Here is a 20,425-nt window from a genome sequence, read left to right as displayed (position 1 = left end):
GAGTAGACAATCAGCGGCAAAATGACCAGTTTGGAATGGAAACCTTACCAGTATAAAGATAGAACCTGCTGTGTATGTAGCCTTATCAGTAGGCTATTGCAGCAGGTGGAAAAAGAAAGAAATCCTAAACCATATGCAGAGCTACAGTGCCTGAAAGGTGTACACGCCGCGTGTTTGGCCAACATAGGTGCTAGACGATGTTAGACCATTTAAATTTTTTAGGATAAGTGTATGTATGTAGTTTTACGTTGTAAATAGTTGGTGTTATCATTGTTCTTTGCCATAAAGAAAAACTGCAGGCTTCTTTCCTTTTCTTGTGCATGTTATGGCATTAGACGTTATATAGTGCATTTGAGTGAAGCGTAGACATCAAAACGCTCTGAAGACAATTTATTTCAAACCCTGAAAAGAAGTTTATTTTTCAAGGTAGGATTTTCAAATTTTGCATGCTTGCTAACAAATTTGTATACTACAAAAAAAAACCACAAATATTGATCAAATATTTGTTATTCATAGGCCTATAGTTAACTTGGTTGTACTCAAAGTTTTTATTTATTTATTTTGATTTTTTTACCTACATTTGGTAACATAAAAAATTCCATTTAAACCTTTATAAATATTATATTTTTATAAAGGCAATTTTATTAAAGTTCTAGAAAAAAAGGTTTTATCAAAATATTTACAAAAATAAAAAGGTTGTAGCCATTTTATAAAAGCATTGCGTTTAACTACAAAATGGCCTTGGCGGTTCTCGATTATACGAATGAAAAAATGCTGGCGGCTAGGGAACGGCAAGAAAAATCAAATGAACCTGGACAGTTGATTTTTGCCGATGTGTGTTTGCCAATGGAAGAACCAGATGTACATGGTCATCGCTATTTTTTAGTTTTTAAAGATAATCCAATTGAGATATTTTTAAAGGGTGAAACAGACTTCAAACCTCTAAAGACTTTTGGAAGTGAGTGCTATGCTTGGATACCTCAACAAAATAGGAAGCAATTTGATGCTAAGTGTCCAAAAAGGGATATTTGTTTGGGTATAGTAACTGTGGATATCGAGTATATTTCCCAGATAAGAACAAAGCTGAAGTTTGCCATGATGTAAAATTCAATCCTGAGCTTTGTAGAAGGAACGCTGATAAACAATATTTCAACATTGAAGAGAGTGGCAATGATATAGAGAATGATTCCCTTGATAGGAGGCAATCAATTCAAAATGATGAGACCAGAAAGCAGCTTGTTGACAGTGATCAGAACAATAAATTCCATGATGAAGATGAGCAAGATATTGTGTATCCAGGTACCAATGATGCTGATGAGCAAGACATTCTGTGTCCTAGCGATGACAACGCTAATCAAGGTGATGTATTACAAGATGAGACTTATAACCTGAGAAAACTTGATGGAATAAAAATCCCTATGAGATATAGAGATGATTCTGTCATGTGTGTCAACGACAGAGATAAAAATGAGCTTTTAGCTTCTGCAAAACTTACAAACGAAGTTCCAGCATGATGAAGCGATTGGATCTGAGCATGTCATCGATTGGAAATTTGCTATGGATGAAGAAATAAATTCATTAAAATACACCAGCCGTAGCAAACCTGCAGACTAAGGGAATTTCCATTTGCCTAATTGGATTTACACTAAAATTTCTCCTTAAAAATATCACATTTTCCTTATTTAAATAGCATTGGTTTGTGGAGTACTCAAGGTTTGCTGCAACAGGGAGGGTAAAAAAGTTTTGTTTTCGTGTCAAATTTTAATAGTTTAGTATGAAATAAATGCATTTTCCAAATGTGATCAAAATATACGCATAAACAAGCAAACAACAACAAGTTTACTTATTCCCTATAAGAATAACATGGGAATTTTAAAATAAATTTTTTTGGGAATTTTCTGTGTATCCATTAGGCGCATAGTAACGCTTTTTTTAAGCTCTACAAAATAGTTTTGGAAGGAAATTGCTAAATTTTATGTTTTTTTGGGTCAAAAATAGGAAAATTTTAAAAATAAAATACAGATTTGTTTCAATACTTAATTTATACACTGTATACAGGCGTCTCACGAGAGGTGTCTCAAATTGATTACGAAAAAACGGCTTAACGTACAAGTATGAAATAAAATTATTTCCGGTTAAATCGACCCAAGGAATAACGTAAAAATATTTTTAACTTTTTCCCGTTACAGGGTGTGCCAAAAACTGAGGGTCACTAGTTCGAATCTCGGAATTTTCCAATGTAAACATATGTCATGTTATACATCATTTTAAAGGTATTTGATAGACAAACATTTTGGCAAAAACAGAAATTAATTATCTTTTTCCGTTTCAAAATGGCGGCAGTAAAAAAAAAATCTATATTTTTTAATACTCTGTTTCCTATACCAATGCATTTAGCCCTTCTCCGGTTGAATTTTCTTACTAGTTATGAAATTAGGTTTACTTTGATATGCTACAAATAACAGTTTTTTGAAATGATAAAAATTCCACAAACAATTTTTTTTGATAATTTGCAAATGCTCATTGTTCAAAATTTTCAAATAGCAACATATGTCAAGTGGCACATCATTTTATAGGTTTTGTAATTCCTAACAACTTTGTAATTTACACTTACTTCTTATCTCTTTTAGTATTTGCGTAAATAACAAAAAACCTAATTTTCCTATATATAATGCATGTTATTTGGGTTTGACGTGGTTTAACACCTAACAAAACAGGGCCTTTAGTGTTAAACCCAAATAACATGCATTTGATATAGGAAAATTCGGTTTTTGTTATTTACGCAAAAACTAAAAGAGATACGAAGTAAGTGAAAATTACAAAGTTGTTAGAAATTAAAAACCTTTAAAATGATGTGCCCTTTGACATATGTTGCTATTTGAAAATTTTGAACAATGAGCATTTGTAAATTTTCAAAAATAATTTTTTTTGGAATCTATATAGCCTATTAAATATTTTTATTATTTCAAAAAACCGTTAGTTGTAGCATAATAATGTGTAAGATAATATAAATTCTAATAAATGCTGCAAGTAAAGAATGTGTTTATTATTCAACAAGAGTCATCATCACCACAACAACAAACTAAATTATAAAACATATGTTAAATGCAAAGGCATATGAATGACACTACATAAAGTAAAGCTAATTTCATAACTAGTAAGAAAATTCAACCGGATAAGGGCTAAATGCATTGGTATAGGAAACATAGAGTATTAAAAAATATAGATAAAAAAAAAAAAACTGCCGCCATTTTGAAACGGAAAAAGAAAATAAATTTCTGTTTTTGCCAAAATGTTTGTCTATCACATCCTTATATATAATACGTGAAGGCGATTTCTACGAAACACTACTCCTCCATTAATAATGGACAGATTTTTACAAACGACGTGTCAAAATAAAGTATTTTTTGTGTAGACGCCCCCTTTCACCAATTCCAGTAATAAAATTTCCTCGGGCTTTGCCCCACAAGCCATCAAAGTTGGATTTTCTCCCATAAGATTAACATGGGGTAATTTAAATATTTAATTGGAAACTTTGTCCCCACAAATTTTAGAGAACGGCTGGGCGTAGAAACTTGGTAGAGGTGTCCAAAGACACCTGCTAGACACCTGCTAGCAGGTCTGTAGATGAGTTATCAAAAGAAAAACTAATCAAAATCCCTTAGGGCTCTGCCCCAGAAACCTTTAAAGATCCCTCCACAGAGTTGTTTACATTTTGGCCATGAGAATAATACTTTTAATAAAACAGATGTTCGTTTTTAAATTGTATTTCAAACAACACATATTTATTGGGAGTTACTGAATTGTACCAAATACGTATTTGCAATGTTATTTTCTGATTTTAAAATTGATTTTCCTCTTTATCATGTCATGTTTTGCAATATAACGTTCCATTACGAAATCAGTGGAAAATCCTTTTATCACAGCAATTCTTAAATTATTTCTTATTGAACCATCTTATATCTATTGTACGGGTTGGTGTCTGCCTTTTTCACAAATTTTGCCTACATTTTATCATATTATTCTACACGTATCAAATATTTATGTAGAAATATCTGCTCTTATCGTGTCTAATAAAATACAAACATAGAAACCTTGCCTAAAATGGTACCCATCTTGACAAATTAATTGCACCTGCCTATATTACGGACTTTGGCGCACTGGGTTGGTAACATTATTGAAAAGAACACATTTTGGCTGTAAAATATGGTACAAAGAGAAAATTCGATTTAAGCAGCTACTGTCATGACAGAAAGGACATATTCCTTTTAAACTAGATCACATAATCCTTTATAAGATACGTTGATTACCAATATGTAAACGTCAATATATACGTAACAGCCAATTTACAGTATTTTTGCTTTTTGGAAATGTCCCATTGCTATGTCATTTGCATTATTTGTTGCCAATGAAGCCGCCAAGACCATATAAATGAGGAGGCCCCTAACAGTTCAAGAATAAAAGCCAACTTCACTTCAAGTATTCCACTACACCTAACATTCCGTAGAGAGATTATTTTGACAACTTTATGTTATTGATAAGGCTGAGACAACTAACTGACATCCCCCATGTCAAGGAATTCCATCTTTAACAGTAACCCCACAATGAATTTCTCAAAACTGTCCTAGAGGGTTCATTCATTGGCACAGAAGTACGATATGAACTGATGCGACGTGACGAAGGAAAAATCAAACTTACACTGTAACGGATATACCTCCCTTTGAAGTTACAATATGTCTTCCCAAAAATTATTTTCTTTTCAAATAAAATCATATTACACTGATGATATCACAGAAGTCTTTAACTACAAAAGACTCACCAATACGATTTTAATACTATTTAAAGGTTCTTCCAAAGGAAGAGATATCATATAACATACTAGTAATAACTCTGGTGACGTACGGTATGGGAAATATTTTAATCATTGAATGATCAACCAAATTTGGCAACTAACGCAATTAAAATCATTATTGTTTTTACACTTATTACCCTTTAAACAATGCTAAATGCTCAAAATATGTATATTTCACCCAATTTATCGCAGTTAGATGAATTAACGTAGGCCTAAGCCTTGAAAGTAACCCTCGATTTTGACAGGTTTCACCTAGTACCTTTAAAATGATGTATAACATGACATATGTTTACATTGGAAAATTCCAAGATTCGAACTAGTGACCCTCAGTTTTTGGCACACTCTGTATTGAGAAAAAGTTAAAAATACTTTTACGTTATTCCTTGGGTCGATTTAACCGGAAATAATTTTATTTCATACTTGTACGTTAAGCTGTTTTTCCGTAATCAATTTGAGACACCTGTCGTGGGACACCCTGTTGTATACAGGGTGATTGATATAAGTGTTGCCAGCTGTTTTATCCGAAAACTATACATGATATAAAAAAAAATTAAATGGTAAGTGCCTTGGATTTTATATTTTAAAAATTGTAGTCAAGTCGAAAAAAATATTTTAGCCGCCATTTTTCCAATATGGCCGCCAACTTAGATTTTTCTTATGGAACACCCTGTACTTTATGATGTATTCCAGTAAAAAATGTAATTTTAAGACCATTTTACTCTTGTGTTTTTTTTCATAAACCTAACCGTTTCAAAGATAATAATGGTTAAAGTTGTGAAATTTCAAATAGTTTTCGAATAAAACAGCTGGCTTGCTTGCTTAGGCCTTTATCGAAACTCTTTCTCATGCCAAAATTTCAAAAATTTAACCATTATATATAAAACGGTTAGGTTTATGAAAAAAAAACACAAGATTAAAATTGTCTTAAAATCACATTTTCTACTGGAATACATCACAAAATACAGGATGCTCCATAAGAATAATCAAAGTTGGCGGCCATATTGGAAAAATGGTGGCTAAAATATTTGTTTCGACTTGACCACAAGGCACCTAAAAAAATCTTTGGCTGCAAAATTTAACTTATTTTGATATCTCTTATAGTTTCCGAATAAAACAGCTGGCACACTTATATCAATCACCCTATATATGTATATATGAATTTGAACGGATGGTGTTTTTGGCCTCTAAAAGTAAATCGGTCCCGGGTCCAGGTCTTACCATGAGTACCACGGTAATAGCTTACTCCTTATATGGGAAATTCGCTAATAAAACTTATGATTTGGTTGATCTACAAAAAGGAAGAAAAGTCATTAATAATCCGCTGGGTATTTACACTGAAAACAAATTCTGAGAACGAGATCATTCGTTACAAGGTGTGTTTAGTCACAAAAGGATTTACTCAGCATCCTAGTATTGATTATGGTAACACTTTCAGCTCTTTAGCTCGGTTTGAGACGATGCGAACTATGTTAGGCTATTCAGTTCAGTACAATCTTACTATCAAGCAGTTTGATGTTAAGATAAAACAAAAACAACATTTTTGAATGGCAATCTTGAAGAGACTGTTTATATGAGACAACCATGTGGATATGAAGATGGAACTAATCGTGTATGTAATTTGAAAAGAAGTATTTATGGCTTGAAAGAAGCATCAAAGTGTTGGTACAAGTGTTTGAGTTCTTGTTGAAATGTAATCTGAAAGAGAGCAATTTTGATCCTTGTTTGTTTTATGGAAATAGCTTGTTCGTATTTTTTCATGTAGATGATGTAAATAATTGGCCATGAGGCAGCAGTTGGAGATTTAGTAACCGAACTGAGATCAAGATTTTAAATTGTTTTACATGATGCTGGCTTATTTTTTAGGTTTACAATTTACAAATAAAAAAAGAAACGGGGACTACTTACATATCAATCAGACTGGCTACATCAACAAGATCCTCGACTGGCTACGGCATGACAGATGCTAAACCTTTGCATCCATTGAACCTGGATGAAATTCTGGAGATTCTCCACTGGTAACAGATGCCATAAACTACCGTCAAATGGTTGGAAGTCTACAGTACTTAGAATCTGCAACTCGTCCTGATATATCTTTTGCAGTTGGGATTGCATCAAGAGCAAAAGCACAAGATAAACCAACTCAATCTCACATAGGTTTGGTAAAGAGAATATTAAGGTATCTAAAAGGAACAACAACTCATGTAATTGCTTTTGAGAAAAGCAGGAACAATTCTATTGAAGCTTTTAGTGATGCCGACTTTGCTGGAGATAAGGAAACTAGACGGTCAATAAGCGGGATATCTACTTGTAAAGCTTTTTGGTGGACCAGTTATTCGGAAGAGTAAGCTTCAACGGTGTGTTTCCCAATCTTCAATGGAAGCAGAATATGTTGCTGCTAGCGAGACCTGTAAATCCCTTGTATGGTTAGATCGTCTTGTGAAAGAGATTGGCGCAATTGAAGAAAAGTCTATTCCTATACTACATGTGGACAATCAAAGTGTAATTAATCCAATGTTCCACAAACGCTCTAAAAATATTGAGACTAGATACCATTATTATGTTCGACAGTTGGTCTCTGGGAAACAGATCGATGTCATTTACATTCCAACTGAAGAACAAACCGCTGATATTTTAACAAAGGGCTTATTATCCTTGAAACATGTTAAAATGAAAACTTTCATTGGAATGGTGACCTCTTAACTAAACTTACTTTTCTAAAATGTATTATGGACATTATGGGGGTGTGTTAAAGATATAATTTATTCATATTATAATGTCCATAATATTTATGTTGGAAAATAACATATGATATTTCCTTGGTAACAGTTTGTTATTTTTTGATGAAGTAAGATGTATACAAAAATCTAGGTTCTGTTTTACAATAAATTAACTTGATTTTTGATCCACTAGTCGAGTTGTTATTTTAGACGATATTTCCAAAAAAATTTATTTATCTGTACATGGCAATAACTATTTTACATTAAGTTTCTTGATGTTTGATAAAGATAAATATGCAACATGCATGGCTCAATCAATTTGACTGAAAATAATATACGAGAAGCTAGTTGAGTTATTACATGCGATTTTCATTAGGCCTAGAAAGACAACATACAATAATCAACAACAAAGAGTAAGAATAGTAATAGACATTTTATAATTTAATGACATAGATTATAAATATTTTAATGAAAATAACAGTGATAAATAAATTAAAAAAAGAAAATAACTTAAAATGAAGGAATATATAATGATATTAACATTGCTGCACTTGCTCTAACTGATAATGTGACCCTTTAGAGGCACCACCAAAAGCAGGATCTGGTCAGCAGCCCCTGTTAAATCTCCTAAGGTAGTTAACATGAATGTTAACTAAACATCAAGGTAGTTAATAGCATCTTGAACACCAAGCAGCTGGAGAAAGCGCCTGTGGACAATGTTCAGGAGTTATAGTGGCCAACCTGATGAGCCCACAAAGGAGAAGCTAGGGACGTGGCTCATCTAGAGACAAAAGCGTTTGAGAGTTCCAATATGGCTTTGCAATGGTTCAAAAGCAACAAGAAACAGCTGTCAAACAAAAATGTTCCAATTCCATTTTAACACGTTCACTGCTAATGACGCACTTGTGCGTCATAAGTATATTAGCAGATATATAATACATGATGTATATAATTACATAATATATTTTAATCCACAATTTATAGTATAAAATTTATTTAATTAAAGATATATTGTCACTCAATTAACATGATCATGTTAATGTTTATGTTTTTTAGCCATTTATAAAAGTATTACATATCATTAGCAGTGAATGTGTTAACAGCTAAAAAAAAAAACACGTTCCGCTGACTGTTTTGTTCACGCGAAGAGATCTCTTCTTGCAGCAATTCTTAGTTTCTTGGTTTGGTCTTAGATAGTCAGCTCAACTTTCATGACCATATAGAGCTCATATCCAGAAGAATTAGCACAGGAATTTTTGTGATAAGAGGTCTTTCAAAGTTTACTGATTCTCGTGTGACCTTGTGTGCTTATTACGGACTGATTTATCAATTTTTGTTTTATTTAGTGGCAGTCTGGGGCTGTGAGAGTGTTTGAACTAAGTTTGTCTTCCAACTCAGAAAAAAGCTCTAAGAGCCGCCTTTAGAATATCCTGTTGTACTTCTTGCAAGCCTCTCTTCAAGAAATAAACACAATATTCTTACATTTCCATCCATTATTCTTACATTTCCATCCATATACATACTGAATTGTCTGTCGTTTTTAAATATGACTAAATATTTGAAACTTGTTTGTAAATGTAGATGGGTATTGATAAACAAATAAAACTTGGACTAAAACGTTGAACAATTAGATAGGCCTATCAATTTTGTTCTTTCTCTGCTTTTTATATTTGATTTTAATTGTATTTTTAATTGTAGTTTAATGTATGCGATATATTGCTTGCCCCTCATGCTCAGAATAATTTAAAATATTTGAATTTGTTTTTGATGTACTTTATTTATGTTTTGCTTTTTATTTTATACTTTTAGGGCTATTATGTTATTTTGACTAAAATGATATTGTATTGTGCCAACCACAACAGACGGGTTTTATAGCATTCCTTTTGCTAAACATAGACGTAGACATAGACGTTTATTTAATATTTCATTTATCACGAGGTAGGCTATATGGTGTGGTAGGAAGAAATGAAGTGTGTCTGTCCATTTTACCTAGCACAGTGATTCAACTGATATTGTCTAACTATAATTTATTTGTTCTGCATTAAGTTAACAGATAAAGATATAATTGAAATTTATTATACATATCAACCTTTTATAGATACAGTAACCGTTTCATGCTGTAATGCTAATTTGTTTTCCAGTTATTAAAGAATGTAACAATTGCTTCTGGTGGAGTGTTACCAAAGATTCACCCAGAACTTTTAGCTAAGAAGAAAGGTGGAAAATTTATCTTGAGTAATAATGTTCCACTGACAGTGCCATACAAGAAACCGATCGCCACAAAACCTTTAGTTTACAAAAAACAGACTACGGCAGCAACGAGCCCTGCATCTCCTGCCCCTGGTTCACCCTCTACAGGTGAGTTTCTGTCCAGCTGAACTCTCCTGCCTAAGCAGTTAATATATAGTAAAAATGTGCCTTCTGGGTGTCCAGCTTATCAGGAAACCAGGAAATGTATATGCATTCTAATGACCAGGAAAAAGCGTGAATTTTGTATGTGGCCAAAAAATTTGGAATAATCAAGAATCGCCATAATCCTGTTGTTGAATTCCCATTAACACGTTGAGCGCGGGGCGGGAAATGTCGTCCTCCTTCCATAATAATAACCTTGCTTCAGTGTGAGCTCAGCCTCATACAAATAAAACACACATCCCCTACCCTTACCTAGTGAGTGAGTCTTTCACTACTCTGTTACTTTTGTTTGTATGCATATTTTCAACAGTGGTAAGTGACATTAGTGATGATAGCACAATTAATTAGAAGTCTTTACCTATTTACTGGACTTGTTTCTTTAAAACTACTGTTTGATAAAAATAAAATGTTCTATTTGTTTTACACAGTTTTTAGTCAAACAGTTTTATTATTAAGGACACATCAAACTAGATTTATGACAAGCATAACAAATATTGTATGTTCAATAAGTACTTGAAGTGTAATCATAGCACTTTTTTAGTTGAAATAATTTTGGAAAAAAAAACCAAAACAAGTAGTATTATCCTTAAAATTAGACCAATTAATTATATTAATTACCAAGACAAAAATGTGGTTCGGATTCCACTATAAACTGTAGGTCCCTTGGTTGACATTAGCTGTATGGGCAATTAACAGCTGTGTCTAAGGAATATGTCGGCCCTAGTCACTAACAAAACAAGACTACAAGATCGCGCCATTCATCCTACACTCATCTCCTTTCATACTTGGCTTATAATACCTACTTTATATTGTTGTCATTTTATTGAAAAGTATTAAAGTATTAAACTGTACATAATACTAACCAATTTGTAAATGGTATGTTTCTAAAGTTTTAGCTTAAATTGCCTCATAAATTAATGTGGTTTTTCGGTTTATAATCTTACTAGCAGAGTACCCGTCCTTTGTACGGGATTGGCATATAAATATAAATGCTTAGTGCAGTTATATTCAAGCTTTTCGTTTGCAATGGTGGGGGGGGGGCACAGTTTGATCAAATTTGCTTCTTTATTTTTTTATATAATAGTATTACACATCTACCATAGCCATACGGTAATGTTTTGCTACTTCACCTAAACAATAGAGAAAAATTAATTAATAAATTCCCAAAATATCACAAATTATTCATGAAATTAAAAACATAAACATAGGCCTAACTGTAAACAATCCTAATTTGACAGTTTTCATTGCATATTACAGTTTTTTTGTTGCTGCTTAGTTCAAATTAGCTGGTTTCATAAATGAAAAAAAAGAATAATAGTGCTGCACCCTGTTGGTAAATTTTATAACTTTTAATGCTTTTGAATATCATAGAACCAACTTTTTAGTTGAAACAGCTGACTAAATTCTTTAATTCCCTTTAAATATGAATACTCATAAGGTTAACATGGGGAACTACAGAGCCACTGCGGCGGAGCCCGGAAGGATTTTTTTGATAAGATTATGCCTATTTGTTAATCTGGAATGTGAGCTATCATTATGCCAAATTTCAGCCCAATCCGTCCAGTATTTTTTGCGTTTACTTGTCACAAACATACATACATCCATACATCCAAACTTTCTCATTTATAATATTAGTAGGATTAGTTCAATTGTAAAATAAGACATTGTGGTATGCAAAAGGTCGGGTAGTTCTGATCTTTAAATGACTTCTTGATCAGCATTGTACGTGCTATTAAATTTACGGAAAGTAAATAAAGATACGTCTTATAACACTTAAAACATATTTACGCTTATACTGTTACTCACAAGACGGTAAATATACAAAAGATGGTAAGTGGTGATCGATTTCGATTGGACACTCCAATCATCATCAGACCCAATAGGCGAATGTATATTTACCGTATATCTTTTGTATATTTACCGTCTTGTGAGTAACAGTATAAGCGTAAATATATGTTTTAAGTGTTATAAGACGTATCATTATTTACTTTCCGTTCTGATTTTTGGATATGTTGTTAGTGTTGGGTCCATAACATAAAATCCAAGTTATCCACCTCGAGATACCTCCGCGGGGCGCGCCACTTTTTGCCAGAAATAGCAAAAATCTGACCATTCCTGTGGGTTTTCACTCTATCTCGCGAACAGTTGATTTTACTGAAAGTATTACTTTATATAATTAAACGAGGATAAATTTGTGACAGTTTAAGCCCAACATCAAGTATGTAGCGTAAATAATGGTCAAAATACAGACCTTCAAAATAAAAAAATATTCCAAAGATGTATAAAAACTGTGGTTTTTAGCGAATTTCCCATATAGGGAATAAGCTATTACCGTAGTACTCATGGTAAGACCTGGACCCTGGACCGATTTTTTTTTTCGTTTTGAAGTCCCTAGAGACCAAAAACACCATCCGTTCAAATTCATATCTTCTTCTTTTCTTGCATGTTTAGGGCTACTAATATAATAAAAATAAAAAACATAGTTAACAAAGTACCATTTTAGTAATTATTTTATTTTTAATGACGACATGTTTCAGAGACTAAGTCCATTATCAAGTCATATTTACCATAACCTCATTCTTAAAACCAACAAAATTAAAAATATAATGATATGTAAAAATAATGAAATATGTTAAATAAATCTTAATAAATTTTGGTTTCAATTTTTTTATTATACTATATTAATGTTTTTCTTTCTCTCCTTAGTTTTTCAATTTTATCGTAAATAGGTTGGTTTAATTTTGAAATCATTGTGTTAAGTATGTTCTTGGGGATATTTGGGGGTATTTGTTGTGTAGATAAATATTTAGCTCTTCTTTTACATTAAGTTTCTTACGTTCTTTTTCATATTCTAAAATTGTTAGATTTTCTTTCATGTTTTTATTACTGTGGTCTGAGTTCATTATATGTTCGGCGAAGTTCGACTTCATTGATGTTTGATTTTTTGATTTCAATGTTTGTAGGTGTTCTTTGAATCTTTTTTTAAAACTTCAAGATGTTTGACCTATAATTGCTACAGTCACTACAGTTTATCTTGTAGATTCCTGATTTGTTGTACTTTCCGTCTTCATTATTTTCTGTGTATTTGATTTTTTTATTGATTAATTGGAATATATTGTTCTTAATTCTTTAACTTACTCTTATATCCGAGTTTTTAAATGTATTTCTTATTACTTTAGTCATAGCCTATACTGTATTTGTTATAAGGCATACACATATATTTCTTTTTCTCTTCATTTTCCATTGATTTTCTTTGCTTTTATATTTTGTTTTTCAATTTCTTCTTTATCATATTGTCTATCATTTTTGCCCTGTAGCCATTTTTCTCTGCTAAGTATTTAATGGTATTTTTCTCTTTTTTGAAGTTTTCTTTATTCATGGGAATGTTAAAAAGTCTGTGGATAAGTGAATGGAAAGTAGTGATTTTATGACTCCAAGGACATAAATAAACAAATTATGTCGTCTACATATCTGTACCAGTATTGGGTTTTCTCTTTATTTGGGTTACAATCATTCATTATTTTGGTAGTTTCCATTTCTTTCATGAATATATCTGCCATTATTCCATTACAATCATTCATTATTTTGTAGGGATGGACGAGATTGGATTTTTAGTTCGAGACGAGACGAGACGAGATTTTTTATTTCTCATAAAATTTTGAGACGAGATCGAGACGAGATTTCTCTTCTCATACACAACGGGAAATGCACGTTCAAAATTTTTACCTGATTTTGTAACATTGTTAGATGACTGTTTAAATACTAAAATAATGATAATAGGCAAGAATATTTACAATCTTTCATTAAATAACATCAGCATAACATTTTTTTATTAATCACGCCTAACTTATTAAAAATGCCTACAATTAGGAAACATGGTGATATCAGTTAGGATAGAGTTCAACTTATCCTAAAATAAAATAAATCATAAAATAAAAGCAATATTAATTTTTATAAAATAGTTACTTGTTTTGACTTTTTTATAGTAATAAAACATTCCTCACACTGCTTACACTTAACAAAACTTCTCAAATGTTATTAAAGTAATATTATTAAAATAATGAAAGTAATATTTACATTAAAAGAATTAAAGTAATATTTACATTAAAAGAATTAATTAAATAAAAGCGCCTTCGAAAAGGAAACGCAACTACAACACGCTCCTGTATTGCGGGTATTGCATTGACTTTCTGCAGGCGTTTTTAATTTTTTTTTTTTTTTTTTTTTTTTTTTTTAATTCTTGTCTCGATAAAAATCTCGGCCAAAAAGTAATCTCGTCTCGTGTAACGAGATTGAAAATTTCCCGAAAATTTCCCGAAATTTCGAGACTTGACCATCCCTATTATTTTGGTAGTTTCCATTTCTTTCATGAATATATCTGCCATTATTCCAGATAGCCAACCCATTGGAACACCATCTTCTTGTAAATAGATTTTTTAAGAATGAGGTTATGGTAAATATGACTTGATAATGGACTTAGTCTCCGAAACATGTCGTCATTAAAAATAAAATAATTACTAAAAGGGTACTTTGTTAACTATGTTTTTGATTTTAATTTAATATATATATATATATATATGTCCGTTAGCGCGATAACTCGAGCAAAAATGATACGATTTTGATGAAATTTGGTACAAACGTGTAAACCTACGTTTATTCGAACGAGTTCGCGAACCAGCAGGATTGGACCATGAGAACGGGGGTTTATGGGGGCTTTTATGGGGTAAATATGGGGTTTTCCCATTTTTGACCCAAAAAAACATAAAATGTTGCAATTTCTTTACAAACTATTTTGTAGAGCTTAAAAAAACAAATAATTTAGTATATTGAATCATTATAATGCGCCTAATGGTTACGGAGAAAATTCCAAAAAAATTGTAAATTTAAAATTCCCATGTTATTTTTATGGAGAATAAGTAAACTGTTGTAGTTTGCTTGTTTATTAACATATTTTGCCCAAATTTGGAAAATGTTTTTATTTCTTACTAACTATTAACATTTTTACATACAAAAATACTTTTACCCTCCCTGTTGCAGCAAACCTAAGTACGTGGTAAACTGATTCTATTTAAATAGGGAATAAATTTGATATTTTAAAGGAGACATTTTAGTGTAAATCCAATCAGGCAAATGGGAAATCGCTTAGTCTGCAGGTTTGCTGCGGCGGGGGTATTAAATATTTCCACAATATAGTTGTTTGAAGCAAACACCGTATTGATTTAGAGAGTATGCCAGTTTCTTTGTTATTAATAGAAAATAAATGAAAGTAAGAATAAAAATCCCCCACCTCAGCAAACCTGCATACTAAGCGAATTTCCATTTGCTTGATTTGATTTTCACAAACCTATTAAATAACATTAGGTTTAATTAGTGCCTTAGTTTGCTGCTACAGGGAGGGTAATATAGTATATCTTTTAATAAAATAATAATAGTATGATAAGAAACAAATAAATGTACGCAATTTTATAAAAATGTATCTAAAAATAAGGAAAAACAATAGTTAAAAATATTTTCCATTAGAATATCATGGGGGATTTTTGATTTGCATTTTTTATCTCGAGGTGGATAACTTGAATTTTATGTTATAGACCCAACACTAACAACATATCCAAAAATCAGAACTACCCGACCTTTTGCATAGCAACCCCTTATTTTTCTGACATGTTTACAAATACTGGACTATTATATGAATGAATTAATAATGAAAGAGCTGTTCACCCGACCTACATACGGTAATCAAGTAGTCAATTAATGAATATGATTCAGAACAGCTAGTTTACAATTTGGTGGCAGATTTACACACACTGGTTTTGAGTACAGTAGCTACATACCACCTCCCTTTGCATACTATCACTTGACGCTAATACCGAAACCCTACCCAGGCTGATGCTAACCAAAACCCCTGGTCTGTGTGACCCTATTTGAAAATAATGGACCCCGCTTAGAAACAAAAAAAACCTGAGACGGGCATGTTATGAACACAAACCTGTCAAGGTCACTTCACCCTCACAAAATGAATAAACAATATATCAACAGGTAGGAAGGAAAAAGGGGGGAAGGTATTGGGGAGAATAGAATTCCCCAAGTAAACAGTGTTGCTAACATGCATTATTTGTGAAAATTCCTGTGGGCCTATCAGACCGGGGTTTCGGTAAAAGTTCAACATCATAAAAATTGTATAGGCTTCTATAGATTAGTAATAAATGATCAACTATTATTATTTCACACATTTACTCCTATAGTTGTTTTAAAATAATATGTCATTTCTCCCCTTCCAGCTAAAGTGAGGGGGAAAATCGGAAAAGCCAAGGAAGCGGCAGCAGCATCTCCTTTAGTCCCATCCATCACCATTTTATCAGAGAAGAAACTATTTCTTGGACAGAAGGTAAGCGAATTGTTACATTTTGTTAGGAACGTATAGGCAGTATAGGCCTACATATCAAATAACTTCTTCAGTCAGTCATTAGAAATAATTTAAAATACTAGGTCTAGCATAAATTTTTCCAAAAATAATGAAAAAAATAATTATGAAATCTGCACCCCAGTTTGCTGCCAATAAATGCATATATTATAGGTAGTACCCTCACCTCAGTGCAAAAGTGATTGATGAGTGTCCACTGCTTTTGAGAACTGTAAAGATAGAATAAAACAAATTCTTCTAAGAACTTTTATTCAACATTCAAGATTCAACTAACTTAAAAACAAGTCAACAACTTAGTAACCAATACCCATATACCATGAGTAAACATATAAATAATTACTAAACCACATGTCATTCCATTACATCTTCTCTCCCATGATACAATGTTAAAACTGATTCCGTAATGTAGGTTTAACTTCCCTTCTGGTCCTAGTGAAATACCGTCCATTAACTTTTCTGCCTCTTTCCCATTCCACTCTATTTTCTTCTTTCTTTCCAAGAAGAAAATAAAAACCCCTAGTTGGTTTAAAGGAAATAAAATACAAAACAGATAATTAATTATTTTCATAAACATTAGAAAGGTTATAGGATTGATTGAACTAAAATAAACTTATAAGTAGAAAAGTCTTCAACCACAATCTGTTTAATCAGTACATTGTTAGAGAGAGATAGAGAAATAGAGAGATAGCAGATAGGGGCGTTTGATACGATACTCGTTTACAGCCTTATTGTGTTGCCCACTACATTTGCTCACGTGACCACTTTTTGTTTCTTCCTTATCTTTCATCCGTCCCAAAATAGAATTCCTGAAATTGTTTGTTGGTATAATCTTCCCTCCCACACAAGGCGCAGTGCTCAGTGCGCACTGTAGGTTGTCATGGCAACCGTGTGTCGTCATAGCGACAAGCCAATCACGCACTCGCACTGCGTTGTATATTACGATACGAATAGCTGTTAGAAAGACAACGCGATAGGTGGACGTTTGTCTCTTTCCTATCTCCTCAAAATTACGATCGATAATCATTGCGTCTTGACTGAGCTGAGGTTCGTGCTTATCAAACGCATGAACAACGTAGAATTGTGATAACATTGTTTTCAATTATGACCCAAATTAAGTGTTTTGACTTTGTATTAAAAGCTCGTCTCAAACTTCGAGCTTTTTCAAAACGCCTCGAGCCGAGCCGAATAATGAAAAGCTCGACCAAAAAGCTCGAAGATTCGAGTACTCGCACACCCCTAATCTGCATACAATCTAGTTTTCCTCTCAGGATTATACAAATTATTATTATTATATTATTATTATTATATAAATTGAAAGGAGATAATTTAATGTCTTGATCAGTTCTGAAAGGTTGGGAAGAAACAAGAAACTTCATTAAATAGTTTACCATTCCAAGAAAACATTTAACTCGGGTTAGATTTTTTGGAACAGGATACTTCTCCACAGCCAAGGTCTTTTCTAGGGGTCTGCGGGTCAGACTTTTTTGGTTCAGGTCGGATCGGATCGGGCCAAAAAATCATTAGATACCCGATTTTTTTGTTTTAACTATATCTGTCTTTATAATTTTACTTGATAATAAAATAATAAACAAATATTTTACTTATGTATATTTTTTCATTTTCATATCTTATTTACAGCGTTTGAATTGCCTCAACTGCAAGAAAGAAGAAAATATTTTTTTATCAAGACATTCTTTCCAATTTTCATAACTGTTGAAATAACTAAATAGCTAAATTACAACAAACTTTGAATGGATCTTAATATAAAAGATCATAAACAAATCAATTAACATATCACAAATTTAGGGCCTGTTGATTGGCTTCAAGACTGCAAGCAAGAAGATGATAAAAATTCCATGTTTCCACCATGCAATATGTACCATTCATTCCCTGCCTAACCTCCTACCTAAGTATAAAAAACTCACACTTGCAATAGCATTATTAGTTACCGTACATCATTATAAACACATAATTGATCTATTATTGGCATTAGTAGGCCTACAGCTTTACATAAGAATTATTTTTATAGGGCCTAAAATAGTAATAGACTAAGCAACATAACAAGTGGAGAACTCATTGAAGAAAAGATGTGGTGTAAACTGATTTACTATAAACTCAAAAACAGTACTTAACACACAAATTGCTTATGGTATAATTAATTAGGAAGGACTGCAAAAACTGCATATTGTGTCATACAGTTACAGTAGTATAGATAGACCTACTGCAAGAAATTAAAATCTAAAAACAACTAATTTTGATAGGTAATTGTTATGTATTGTAAGTTTATATATTGAAATAAGTAGTTAAATAAATGTAAGATGAAAAATGAGCCTTATTTTTCACTAGTTTATTTACATTAATTGAATCACATTTTTGAACTAACAGATGATTAAAATACTAAATGCATAGCATTTGAAACATAGAGATACAACAGTTTCTTCCCCACTAAATTTGATTCATAAGTCCAGTCTTTTTCGTTACTTTCTTGTTCTGACTGATTTGCGAGGAACATCTGTTGAAGCATTGTCGTCTGTTTGAGGATTATTATGTTCACTGCGTTGAGGCCTGATTTCTGTATTTTCCAGATCATTGTCCTTGAATGTCACGTTCTGTTGTTGCGAACTGGTATTTTCTTTAGGAGATGAGCTGGAGGGTGTTTTGTCTGTTGTTTCTGGCACTGATGTTCTCTTCAACTGATCGATGTGTCTCTTGCCAATGTAACCGTTGTCCAGTTTGACTTTGTAGTGCAGAGCTCCAAGTTGAAAAATAACTTTTCCGAACTTCCAGCCGTCTAAGGAACGTACTAATATTCTCTCCCCCACTTTAAATGAGCGGCTTACTTGTTGAAAGCCTGGATGTAATGATGTGTTTTTCTTAGGAGGTTTGAGAGCATCTAGTTTTGTTCTGATCTTTCGATTCAAATACAGTTCAGCCAGTGATTGTCCGCATTGTAGAGGTACAGCTCGGTAGCGAAACAGTATGTCTTGAATTTGTGATTTAATATTCTTTTGATGATCTTCAGCAGTATTTTTCAAAGATTTCTTTAACGTTTGCACATAGCGTTCCGCTAACCCATTGGTTGCTGGGTGTCCTGGGGCGATAAATTTTTGAAATATGCCTCTTTGTCGGCAGAAATCTGTAAATTCTTGACTAGTAAAAATTGTGGCATTATCAGAAACTAGTACAGCAGGATATCCATGTGTAGAGAATATATCATTTAGAAATTCTATTGTCGTAGCCGTGGATGGTGCGTTTTTGGTTATTCGAACTTCAGGCCGTTTAGATTTAGCATCAATCACTACTAGGAAATGGTGTCCATTAACCCTAGCAGTGGCCGATCGTCGTCTGGTGACGATCTGACGTTGATGCTTAAAATGGCCAAAGTCGTCTGGTGACGATCTGGGCCGAAATTTTTTTAGCGGTAAAAAAACACTTACAATCAACTCAGATGAGAATAATATATATACCATTCGAAAGATCACATTCTGAACTTTCATTTTATTACATAAACAAACCCTGTAGCAGGTATATAACAATGTCACGACGATTAGAAATCAAATGAATTTTTGGCCTGGCACGACTTTTGCAGCCGACACTTGGGAACTGGCAAAACACGTCTTGTTTGGCATTACCCTGCTCGGATAATTTTCATCGTGGGATGGGTGGTACCACTGGATAGCCATTGATTTTATCTTCATTGTGGTAGTAATATTTAGAACGAAATATTGATTGCACAACCGGTACGATTTTATGAAAACAGCTGTTTTCGAAATTTTTAACAAATGGCCAATGGTCGTCAGGTGACGATGTGGAAAATACGAATTACATACACTGTAAGTTATTATTACTAGTCATATAATATGTCATTTTGAAGAGGAAGAAATATAGATTGTGAGAGTGGCAGCCCTGCGCTCAGGGTCTGCTCACATATGAAGACGACGGAAGTGAGTCATTACTGCTACAGCTGTCTTGTGTATTCGCCATTGTTTGTTGTTGCCGTGAGTGTTCGCTCTGGTGTTATCT

At 32.7% G+C, this 20,425-nt stretch overlaps 1 protein-coding gene across 2 annotated transcripts in view; it reads left to right on the top strand.

The window, feature by feature from the left end:
• Positions 1 to 20,425, top strand: part of LOC128983543 (core histone macro-H2A.1-like) — a 112,418-nt gene that overhangs the window by 31,218 nt on the left and 60,775 nt on the right. For both annotated transcript variants that reach the window (XM_054402850.1, XM_054402851.1), the window contains exons 3-4: positions 9,711 to 9,927; positions 16,260 to 16,366. In XM_054402850.1, coding sequence (XP_054258825.1) covers positions 9,711 to 9,927; positions 16,260 to 16,366 — 324 coding nt within the window. The remainder of the gene's footprint in view (positions 1 to 9,710; positions 9,928 to 16,259; positions 16,367 to 20,425) is intronic.

The sequence above is a fragment of the Macrosteles quadrilineatus genome, unplaced genomic scaffold (genome assembly GCF_028750875.1).
Source record: "Macrosteles quadrilineatus isolate MER2022 unplaced genomic scaffold, UCM_ALF_1.0 Scaffold_1__1_contigs__length_201487025, whole genome shotgun sequence".
In the NCBI taxonomy this organism is placed as follows: domain Eukaryota; kingdom Metazoa; phylum Arthropoda; class Insecta; order Hemiptera; family Cicadellidae; genus Macrosteles; species Macrosteles quadrilineatus.
This window is presented reverse-complemented; position numbering and strand designations above follow the sequence as displayed.